We start from the raw sequence: 12827 nt of genomic DNA on the forward strand, positions 1-12827 counted from the left end.
GCGTAATTTAAAGTGACCGTTAATGGAAAGATGACAATGTCCGATTCACAATGGTACCATGAAAAGCTTTTCTGATCGATTAAGAATTAGATAAAGATGTTTATTATTTCTAAAACTGATTCTATTTAATTGTAGTTTTTCTACAAAAGTATCTTGCGCATTTCTGATATGAGAATAGATATTGTAAATACCCGAACGAAACCCTAGAAAAACGACAATATCTTCCACATTGATGATCAAATACGTTTTTCAGGGATACCGTTGTGAATCGGGCATTGTCATCTTTACCTATGAGGGTCACTTGAAATTACACTTACAGTTCCATTAAGTGTTCTCTATCTGGAAAGTGAAAATTTTAATGAATAATATATTTGTCTTTGTTGGTATCATTACCATTCCTCAACACTTGGAAACCTATATGTGTCCGCACATAATCTAATTTTACTAGGCTTTCCGTGTTTTCGCCTAGAGGGTCGTGTTTCGCTCGAAGTGGGAAAACTAAATGATGTGATTTTTTTTTACAGATATCAGACACTAGTAGCTAAAGAAATTAGTTTTTCCTTTTAACTTTAAAGTAAATGAACTCTCTGATATTCAATTTATTTATCAAGGTTGTGTTTACAGACATAAAGCGTTATACTTTAATAAAAAAAAGTTTAAAATGATTAAAATCTCATATAGCTGCCAAAGGACATTAAGTAATTAATATAATTTACATGTGTGGTGCACCCCAAAAGAACTCATCAATGCATTGCTCCTCAGGGGTGGCTTCGTGTCTCATAGCCTTCATGTTCCAGGCAGCAGCATCGTACTTGTCTGTGGAGTAGGAGTTGGAGGGTACTTCTCCAGTCATCTTCTCGATGTGAGTAGCCAGCTCGTACTTCATGCACAGCTCCCTCTCTGACTTCATGCAGCAGCTAAAGAAAACCATGTGACGACCGTACTTCTTCTTGAAGTCGTTCTCTTGAAGGGTAGACTCAGGCCAGCTCTCAGAAATAGCGTGGCAGTCGTTCATCTTGGTGCTAAGCTTCTGGACAAAGACGGGATCGGCTGCGGCCTTAGCGCCCTTGTACCTCTCGGTAATAGCCTCGACGGTGAACTTCTCAATGTTGATGTCTCCATCTTCATTCAGAAATCCCAACTCTTGAAGAACGCAGGTCAGATTTCCCATCTTGGAGTTCCATTCACCCATCAGGTTGGTTAGAGCGTTGGAGGAGTCAATAGCCATCCTCTTGGATCTAGACTCTTCTTCCTCGTCATCTGTATGCTCCTCATCATGAGGCATAGATCCAATGCACTTCTTCGTAGCTGATTTGATTTTTTTGTGCATGGTTTCTACGAATTCATCTCCAAAGCATTCGCAGCAAAGGTTGTAAGTGTTAATTTTTTCTACCAACTTCTCATCGATCATATCTCCTCCGAGAGCGAAGGAGCAGAGTAGAGATAGAACAACTACCTGGTGAATCCTAGAAGAAAAGTTTATAAATAACAATTTTACAGGGATTTCAAAGCGATTTCCAAAAAGCAATTAGAACCCGTTTTGGAACTGATGTCCCATGTAATAGGATCATGAAAAGAGATGACATTTGAGATATATGTAAATTCTAAAATTAAAAGTTTATTCTTGTAATGTTTATTTTTCCACATTTTGAATGATAATTGTTTGCATTTTACTTTGATTTTTAGTTGAAGATTTGAGAATTCAGTTATTTTAATAATATTTCATTAAAGGAAAAAAAATTTTCCATTCATTTAAACTTTTAAACAAATTATTTTCTTGTTAAATAAATCAAATATTTCCTATTTATAAATTTCATTATTTTTTAAAAACAGAACACTGTGCCACAAACTCGAATTTCAAAATCCCTAAATCTTTGCAACTTTACTTGATGTTGTGCAAGACCTTTTATATTTTAAACTATGAAAATTCTCTTAATACAAAGTGTTAAGTTGGAAAGATAAAAGGTTTACACAAAAATGTAAGATTTCCTCAGTTAGAGTTTACAATACCTTTTTTAGACTGTAAGTATAAAATTTAACACATTAATATTCAACTTATATTGCGTCGGTAAGATTTTTATAATTTAGTTATGTTTTGTCAAAAAGTTAAATGTATTAAAACTCATATGGTAAAATTTATATTCTTAACCTTTTTTAAAATATCAAATTAAGAGTGAAAATTTAAGTTTGTGACATGTTTCTGTCATATTCTTAAACTTCATTTTTGTCAACAAGTTTAAAGTCTTTAACGCTCAAAGGGAAAAATTTTAACAGTTGAACTTTTTAAAGTTAAAGGTGAAAATATTGGAAATGGGAGATGGTAAAAAAGTTGTTTTCAGGCCGGGTTGAAGATTTATACTTACATATTTCTGCTGTTGTGTCACCCAGAAGACTATGCCTAAAGAAGCCTGCCTGGTTTCTTTTATACCCGGGATTTCTCTCTGGTGCGCAACCCCATTACTCAAACCAGGCCCCCTGGTGATTCAAGCTACATAAAAATACCCTTTTAATGTTAAGAATATCTTACATACATTCATGATAATTTAAACATTAATTCAGATTATTCAAAATGTAACAATTTTGATCGTTACAGGGACTCTAAACGTAATTTCAAGTAACCGGCCTCCTTTCCCTTATCGATAAAATGGCACACACTCCCAATGCACAATGGTACTGGTTAAACTATAATCGAATTTAATATTTTTATTTTTATATTTACCTTCTCTGAAAAAAGGGACTTTTGCATCACTTGCAACAAAAAAATGGAAAATGATCAGAATGAAACCCTTTTCTTTATCTTATACCAGGCTTTTAAGGTGCTTCGCGTCCATCTATTATTTTAATTGTGAACATTTCCTCTGGATTCATTGTAAAACAAAAACAAACAAAAAATTTCGCGTATTTTTAAAAAATGTTTTGTTGATTTTCAAAATTTTTATAATCGAATTTTGTTAGATCATAATCCTTCCCTGGGTCACACTTACGAATAGTCCCACACACAATTTGGGCCGTTTATTTGATACAAGCGAACAGACAGACAAACACCCACCCAAGCAAGGTTGATATATATGAAAGGTCAATGTTGAGGGGGCTCCATTTCTTTAGTTTATGCTTCTTTGCTTCATTTTTAACGTTAACCAACTTTAAATTCAAGAAAATTGCACATTGAAGTCTTTCATATTTTAAATTATATCTCCACGCATCAACTTAATTAAAAAAATGCATAAACCGAGTCAGTACGGTACCAGCCTGTCTAGTGTGTCAGACTAGTCTTTACAGTACCAGACTGTCTAGTGTGTCAGACTAGTTTTTACAGTACCAGCCTGTCTAGTGTTCCAGACTAGTCTTTATACGGTACCAGCCTGTCTAGTGTGTCAGACTAGTCTTTATACGGTACCAGCCTGTCTAGTGTGTCAGACTAGTCTTTATACGGTACCAGCCTGTCTAGTGTGTCAGACTAGTTTTTACAGTACCAGCCTGTCTAGTGTGTCAGACTAGTCTTTACAGTTCCAGCCTGTCTAGTGTGTCAGACTAGTTTTTACAGTACCAGCCTGTCTAGTGTGTCAGACTAGTATTTACAGTACCAGCCTGTCTAGTGTGTCAGACTAGTTTTTACAGTACCAGCCTGTCTAGTGTGTCAGACTAGTTTTTACAGTACCAGCCTGTCTAGTGTGTCAGACTAGTATTTACAGTACCAGCCTGTCTAGTGTGTCAGACTAGTTTTTACAGTACCAGCCTGTCTAGTGTGTCAGACTAGTCTTTATACCGTACCAGCCTGTCTAGTGTGTCAGACTAGTCTTTACAGTACCATCCTGTCTAGTGAGTCAGACTAGTCTTTATACAGGACCAGCCTGTCTAGTGTGTCAGACTAGTCTTTAAAGTACCAGCTTGTCTAGTGTGTCACACTAGTCTTTACAGTACCTGCCCGTCTAGTGTGTCAGAATAGTCTTTATACGGTACCAGCCTGTCTAGTGTGTTAGACTAGTCTTTACAGTACCAGCCTGTCTAGTGTGTCAGACTAGTCTTTACATTACCAGCCTGTCTAGTGTGTCAGACTAGCCTTTATACAGTGCCAGCCTGTCTAGTGTGTCAGACTAGTCTTTATACAGTACCAGCCTGTATAGTGTGTCAGACTAGTCTTTACAGTACCAGCCTGTCTAGTGTGTCAGACTAGTCTTTACAGTACCAGCCTGTCTAGTGTGTCAGACTAGTCTTTACAGTTCCAGCCTGTCTAGTGTGTCAGACTAGTTTTTACAGTACCAGCCTGTCTAGTGTGTCAGACTAGTATTTACAGTACCAGCCTGTCTAGTGTGTCAGACTAGTCTTTACAGTACCAGCCTGTCAAGTGTGTCAGACTAGTCTTCACAGTACCAGCCTGTCTAGTGTGTCAGAATAGTCTTTATACAGTACCAGCCTGTCTAGTGTTTCAGACTAGTCTTTACAGTACCATCCTGTCTAGTGTGTCAGACTAGTCTTTATACAGTACCAGCCTGTCTAGTGTGTCAGACTAGTCTTTACAGTACCAGCTTGTCTAGTGTGTCTGACTAGTTTTTATACGGTACCAGCCTGTCTAGTGTGTCAGACTAGTATTTATACGGTACCAGCCCGTCTAGTGTGTCAGACTAGTCTTTACAGTACCAGCCTGTCAAGTGTGTCAGACTAGTCTTTACAGTACCAACCCGTCTAGTGTGTCAGACTAGTCTTTATACGGTACCAGCCCGTCTAGTGTGTCAGTCTAGTCTTTATACGGTACCAGCATGTCTAGTGTATCAGACTAATCTTTACAGTACCAGCCCGTCTAGTGTCTCAGACTAGTCTTTTCAGTACCAGCCTGTCTAGTGTGTCAGACTAGTCTTTACAGTACCAGCCTGTCTACTGTTTCAGACTAGTCTTTACAGTACCAGCCTGTTTAGTGTCTCAGATTAGTCTTTTCAGTACCAGCCCGTCTAGTGTGTTAGACTAGTCTTTACATGGTGCCAGCCCGTCAAGTGTGTCAGACTAGTTTTTAAAGTACTAGCCTGTCTAGTGTCTCAGAGACGGGCGGATTTTTGGTAATGTCAATTTTGGTAATGACAATTTGGTAATGACAATTTGGTAATGACAATTTGGTAATGACAATTTGGTAATGACAATTTGGTAATGACAATTTGGTAATGACAATTTGGTGATGACAATTTGGTAAGGCAACAATTTGGTAATTACAATTTGGTAAGCTCACAAAAGTGACAATTTGGTAATGACAAATTGGTAACGTCATAAAAGTGACAATTTGGTAATGACAATATGGTAACTATAAAAAAAGTGACAATTTGGCAATACCATTTTGGTAACTACAAAAAAGTGACAATTTATTGATAAAAGTTAAATTTAATTAGATTTAATGGTTAATAATTTGCTGTTTCTCACATTATTTAGGGTTAGGTTAGGTTAAGACAATTTCTGGGCCGAGCGCTGGGTATAGGATGGGCTAGGGGGCCGAGCGCTGCGGCCTATTAAAAGTTAAATAATATGCGGTCTCTCTCAATATTTTGGGTTAGGTTAGGTTAGGTTAGGTTAAGACAATTTATGGGCCGAGAGCTGCGGCTAGGGTGGGCTAGGGGGCCGAGCGCTGCCGGCTATTAAATGTTAAATAATGTGCTGTTTCTCACATTATTTTGGGTTAGGTTAGGTTAAGACAATTTCTGGGCCGAGCGCTGTAGCTAGGATGGGCTAGGGGCCAAGCACTGCATCCTCTTAAATGTTAAATGTTGATTATAAAAGGGACAGTTTGGTAACTTCATATAAAAAGAGACATAAATAACTTCCTAAAATTTACATACATAAAGTCTGTTCTTGTTGTAGTATTTAAATCCTTCTGAATCTTGTAACATTTTGCCATCCCTAGAAGGGGTGATGAATAAGTAATTTATGATCCAAGTCTCCTCTTCTTGCAGTAAATGACACAAGTGCAGGTTAAAACGTGGTTTTTAGAAAATATTGCGAACTTTACAATTATTTTTGGCGCATTTCTTTTGTGAAAAAATATAAGATTCCTAGAATTAATTATCTTCAATTGAATATAAAACTCAAAATTAAACAATTTTTCATAATGTCACTTTTATTTCGTTTACCAAATTGTCACTTTTATGACGTTACCAATTTGTCAATACCAAATTGTCACTTTTGTGAGCTTACTAAATTGTCATTACCAAATTGTCGTTACCAAATTGTCGCCTTACCAAATTGTCATTACCAAATTGTGATTACCAAATTGTCATTACCAAATTGTCATTACCAAATTGTCATTACCAAATTGTCATCACCAAATTGACATTACCAAAAATCCGCCCATCGTCTCAGACTAGTCTTTTTACCAAATTGTCATTACCAAATTGTCATTACCAAATTGTCATTACCAAATTGTCATCACCAAATTGACATTACCAAAAATCCGCCCATCGTCTCAGACTAGTCTTTTTAGAACCAGCCTGTCTAGCGTGTCAGACTAGTCTTTACGGTACCAGCCTGTCTAGTGTGTCAGACTAGTCTTTACAGTACCTGCCCGTCTAGTGTATCAGAATAGTCTTTATATGGTACCAGCCCGTCTAGTGTGTCAGACTATTCTTTATACGGTACCAGCCAGTCAAGTGTGCCAGACTAGTCTTTACAGTACCAGCCTGTTTAGTGAGTCAGACTAGTTTTTATACGGAACCAGCCCGTCTAGTGTGTCAGACTATTCTTTATACGGTACCAGCCTGTCTAGTGTGTCAGACTAGTCTTTATACGGTACCAGCCCAAGTGTGTCAGACTAGTCTTTATACGGTACCAGCCAGTCTAGTGTGTCAGACTTGTCTTTACAGTACCAGCCTGTCTAGTGTTTCAGACTAGTCTTTATACGGTACCAGCCTGTCAAGTGTGTCAGACTAGTCTTTACAGTACCAGCCTGTCTAGTGTGTCAGACTAGTCTTTACAGTACCTGCCTGTCTAGTGTGTCATATTAATCTTTACAGTAACAGCCTGTCTAGCGTGTCAGACTAGTTTTTACAGTAACAGCCTGTCTAGTGTGTCAGACTAGTCTTTATACGGTACCAGCCTGTCTAGTGAGTCAGACTAGTCTTTACAGTTCCAGCCTGTCTAGTGTGTCAGACTAGTCTTTACAGTACCTGCCTGTCTAGTGTGTCAGACTAGTCTTTACAGTAACAGCCCGTCTAGTTTGTCAGACTAGTCTTTATAGGGTACCAGCCTGTCAAGTGTGTCAGACTAGTCTTTACAGTACCAGCTTGTCTAGTGTGTCATACTAGTCTTTATACAGTACCACCCTGTCTAGTGTGTAAGACTAGTCTTTATATGGTACCAGCCCAAGTGTGTCAGACTGTTCTTTATACGGTACCAGCCAGTCTAGTGTGTCAGACTAGTCTTTACAGTACAAGCCTGTCTAGTGTGTCAAACTAGTCTTTATATGGTACCATCCCGTCTAGTTTGTCAGACTAATCTTTATAGGGTACCAGCCCGTCAAGTGTGTCAGACTAGTCTTTACAGTACCAGTCTGTCTAGTGTGTCAGACTAGTCTTTATACGGTACCAGCCTGTCAGTCTAGTCTTTATACGGTACCAGCATGTCTAGTGTATCAGACTAATCTTTACAGTACCAGCCCGTCTAGTGTCTCAGACTAGTCTTTTCAGTACCAGCCTGTCTAGTGTGTCAGACTAGTCTTTACAGTACAAGCCTGTCTAGTGTGTCAAACTAGTCTTTATATGGTACCAGCCCGTCTAGTTTGTGAGACTAGTCTTTATAGGGTACCAGCCCGTCAAGTGTGTCAGACTAGTCTTTACAGTACCAGCTTGTCTAGTGTGTCAGACTAGTCTTTACAGTACTAGCTTGTCTAGTGTGTCAGACTAGTCTTTACAGTACCAGCTTGTCTAGTGTGTCCGACTAGTCTATATACAGTACCAGCCTGTCTAGTGTGTCAGACTAGTCTTTATACGGTACCAGTCTGTCTAGTGTGTCAGACTAGTATTTACAGTACCAGTCTGTCTAGTGTAGTACCAGCCTGTCTAGTGTGTCAGACTAGTCTTTATACGGTACCAGCCCGTCCAGTGTCTCAGTATTATAGTGCTTTTTAAGAAGGTACTGAGAAGAACTAAAACTAATTAAATATCTCAGATGCAACCAACTAATAGAAAATTAGAAAATTAATATTTGTGGCAAAGACTCAATTCCTTTGTACCAGAATGCGCATAACATCCTTATTCTGTCCAGAAGTTTTTCGTAAAATGTTCTTGACATTTCCTATTTCAGTATTTCATACTTAGAACTTACATTTTAAAGAATTTTGTAAACATAATGATTTGAACAATAGAATAACTTGAATTTTAAATTTCTTTTGTAAAATTATTTTCGAAACTAAATGGTAAAGTATTTTTTAAAACCCTAATCCCAACCCTAGTCCTAGAGAAGGGTTCAATAACCTGTGTGCAGTGCATACTACTATATATGAAGACTCGAAAGTAAAGATTAAATCATGATTTCTATATGGGTAAAACTGGTCCATACACACTATAAACAGTCAGAGACGCTATTCAACCTAGAATTTTTAACGGTTTTTCTTTTAAATTCTTCATAAAAAAGTATACAACAACACAGTAGAAATATAATTACATTTTTTAACGATCGATAGAATAGAAATCTATTTAATTAAAGATCATGTTTGGATATATGCCACTTTCTTAACGATCGTTATAATAGAAAACAATCTATAGTTTAAAACCTCGTTTATTAAGAATCATGTTTGGATAAATGAATCTTTTTAACGATCGTTATAATAGAAAACAATCTATAGTTAAAAGCGTCTTTTATTAAAAATCATGTTTGGTTAATGAATCTTTTTAACGATCTTGAAAGAAACGTAAGGTTTTTAGAAAAATAACCTATTTTTGATCTATTTGACAGTCTAGAATAATCAATTGGGAAAAATTATTTTTCTATAACGACCCTGTTAGGATATAGAGATCATATGAGAATATAATAATCATGTCAGAATATAACGATCATGTTAGGATATAACAATCCTATTATGATATAACGATCATGTTAGGATATAACGATCCTATTTTGATATAACGATCGTGTTAGGATATAATGACCATGTTAGGATATTAAGACAATGTTAGGGCAGAGCAATTATGTTAGGATATAACGATCTTATTATGATATAACGGTCATGTTAGGATATAACGATCCTATTATGATATAACGATTATATTAGGATACAATGAGCATGTTCGAACAGAGCGATTATGTTAGGATATAGCAATTATGTTAGGATATAGCGATCACATTAGGACATAAAGATCATGTTAGAATATAAAGATCAGGTGATGATATAAAGATCATGTGAGGATATATCGATCGTGTGAGGATATAACGATCATGTTAGGATATAGCGATCATGATAGGATGTAACGATTATGTTAAAATATAACGATCAAGTCAAGATATATCGATCATGTCAGGATATATCGATCATGTTATGATATGCCAATTATGTTAGGATATTGCAATCATGTGAGGATATAACGATCAGCTTAGGATATAGTGATCATGCTAGGATATATCGATCATGTGAGGGTAAACGATCAGCTTAGGATATAGTGATCATGTTAGGATATATCGACTATGTTAGGATATAATGATCATGTTAAAATATAACGATCATGTTAGGATATATCGATGGAGTCAGGTCAGTTAAATCATTTTTATTGATCATTTAAGGATAATGCTTATTTTTAACGATTATGGTAGAAAAACAAGCTCTATATGTAGAGTAATAACCTTTTAAGGATCAAACTAGTATGAGACGATCTATAGTAAGGATCGTAAAATCTATCCTGCGATCAAAATAGAATAAAGCATATTTTGGTTTACCGATCCTGCTAGGATTAAATCATAGGATTATTCATGATAAGACCAATTTTATATCATTTTATACATTGAATGTATAGTATATATCTTACATATTGCATATCGTATATAATGTAAATATTTTATTCATTATATACTGTATACATTAAATAAACTGTATATCTATTTACTAAAACAAGACATTCATATATATATATATATATATATTGCGTATAACCGGCCAAACGGCTGGACCGAATGGGATGACATTTTTTGTAAACACTCATGGGTGGCCAAAGACTGTTATGGGCTAAAAAAATTAGACATTTTTTAAATTTTTTTTCCACGGGCACCACCGGGCCCTTTAGCTAGTATTTTTTATATTTTATAAATTGTATATCTATCTATATATGTATACTTTGATTGTCTGTTTGTCTGTCCGTTTGTACCCAATAAACGTCAAAACGGCTGAACCGATTTATCGGGCTCACATTTTTTGTGGGACCTCACATTACCCCAGGAAAGGTTTATGTATGCTCAGAATTACAAAAATTAGTCTCCAAAAATTGTTTGAAAAACCACAAAAAATATTATTTAATCCGCGAACTTGTTGTGTTATTGACTATTGTTTATATTGTACAAAGAGAAAATGCCAGCCACAGTTAAAAGTTGAAATTGCAGATATAAATTTAACATTTTTTTATGTCTTCTAATAAGCATCAATGGGTGAAACAAATTCGCAGATATAGACCTTTTTTATGACATAGATCCAGAATGGAAAAGTGGGGGCGGGTTATGGATCCAGAATGGAGAGGGGGGGGAGTAAGGATCCAGTGGGAGGGGTTTAGCCAGAGGGTTAAAAAGGTTTTCTGAAAATCATGTATAAGGAAGTAAAAATCATATCTATTTATGTCAATGGGATTGGTTTTATCGAGTGCGAAAAAGGTTTTGCCGGAATTTTTGATTTTTCTTGTTTTTTTTAGAACTAAATGCAAGTAACCGCCAAAAAAGTCCTTAGAAAAAAAGTTTCCGGAAAAAAAGTCCTAAAATTTCACGCTAAAAAGTCCTGTGGAAAAAAGTCCTTTTATTAAAAAGTCTCCGGAAATAAAGTCCTACCAATTCGAAACTTTATTTTTTAGGACTTTTTTTCTGGCTCCAGTATGATTTTATACAAAAAGTCCTCGGAAAAAAAGTCCTTTGACAAGTGAAAATGCATGATTCACAATGGAAAAAAGTCTGGTTGTAACCATCCTATTAATAGAAAAAAAAGACCCAGGAATCCAAAAAACAGGACTTTATTTCCAGTGACATTCTTTCCAAGCAGTTGAGAAAATTCGGACTTTAATCCGAAGTTGTTATTTCTAGGTTTTTTCAAAAACTTTTTTTCCTGGGACTTTCTTACATAGATTCTAAACGCAGTGTTTTCCCCAGGACTTTCTTACATAGATTCTAAACGCAGTGTTTTCAAACATCCCAACAAACATATTTTCGAACTTAATGATTGCCATTACAACTGATATAAATAGGATATTATTCAATTGTGTGGTAATTTATCACAAATAATATTTGCCTCATGGAAAAATAAACCTATTTATACTATATATTTATACTATACAGACCAGTATACAAGATAAACAGTAAATATGCTATCGAATTGTGATTCAATTTGAAATACCGTATTTAAAGCTTCTCTTAATAAATATTTACTTTAAAATACAGGATGTTAGAACTGTTTTGATGTAATTTTTACTTTTTCCAATTATATCCCTTGTGAGACATGTCTTAGAAAAAATACCTTTAAGTGGCTCAGAACCCTAGAATTGTTATAAACGCTGCTCTGCATGGATACCTAGGTTTACATCCCAGATACGTATTCTTTGCTCTATAGAGTAGATCCAAGGAGTATGAAATAGAAGGGAGATACAACTGACGCGGCCCGCCCTACCAAATAATTCTTTGCAGACGGTACTCCATAATTGTATAAGAAATATTTGTCTGATGTACAATTACCGCGTATATACAATAACCTATTCTGAATATACAAATGAATTTTCTGAATATACAAATGAAGTACCGTCTGCAAAGCATGCATATAAACATATGGTAGAGCGGGCCGCGTCTGTTGTATCTTACTTCTATTTAATACTCCTCATGAGTAGATCCCAGATACGTATTCTTTGATCTATGTCTAGTAATGTCTAGTAGAGAGTAGATCCAAGGAGTATGAAATAGAAGGGAGATACAACTGACGCGGCCCACCCTACCATATGGTTATACATGCTTTGAAGACAGTCCTCCATTTGTATAAGAAATATTTGTCAGATGTACAATTACCGCGTATACAATAACCTATTCTGAATATTTCTTATACAAATGAAGTACCGTCTGAAAAGCATGTATAATCATATGGTAGGGCGGGCCGCGTCTGTTTTATCTCCCTTCTATTCCTTACTCCTTGAGTAGATCCCAGATACGTATTCTTTGATCTATGTCTTGTACAGAGTATACTGTGTTAGACTATTCAAAATGTGGAATTGGAAGACGACCAAACATATTGTTTAAATTAGGTAACCAATGTACTGATTAAATTGTTTACAGTTAATAGTTTGATAATTGTTAAACTTTAATATAAAGATTTAAACTAAGCTATTATCATTCTTTATTGACTTTTGATATCATTCCTAATGAATTCCTACGTGTAAATCTATCTACGAAAAACTAAAAGCCCAACTAAAGAAAACTTCGAGCAAAATTTAAAACTTATATGTATTCAATTATAACTCCTTTTACTGAGGAGATCGAAAATATTTTAAGTTTCTTTTATGAATCCGGATTGAATTGTTTTTTTTTTCTAACAGTATCGCATGATGCTCAAAATTTACTGTCTACTGTTTACATACCCCAGAGCCCAAAACTTAAGACAGGGTATCGTTATGAAAACCAGTTTT

General features: G+C 35.7%; 1 protein-coding gene across 1 annotated transcript; it reads right to left on the reverse strand.

Moving 5' to 3' along the window:
- Positions 1 to 583: 583 nt before the first annotated feature.
- On the reverse strand, positions 584 to 2404 carry LOC111714669 (uncharacterized). The gene is made up of 2 exons (XM_023489819.1): positions 2364 to 2404; positions 584 to 1466 (listed from the first exon to the last, which is right to left on the reverse strand). Coding segments are annotated over exons 1-2 (756 nt in total). The 5' UTR covers positions 2366 to 2404; the 3' UTR covers positions 584 to 712.
- Positions 2405 to 12827: the final 10423 nt, after the last annotated feature.

The sequence above is a fragment of the Eurytemora carolleeae genome, unplaced genomic scaffold, assembly GCF_000591075.1.
Source record: "Eurytemora carolleeae unplaced genomic scaffold, Eaff_2.0 scaffold1524, whole genome shotgun sequence".
In the NCBI taxonomy this organism is placed as follows: Eukaryota; Metazoa; Arthropoda; class Copepoda; order Calanoida; family Temoridae; genus Eurytemora; species Eurytemora carolleeae.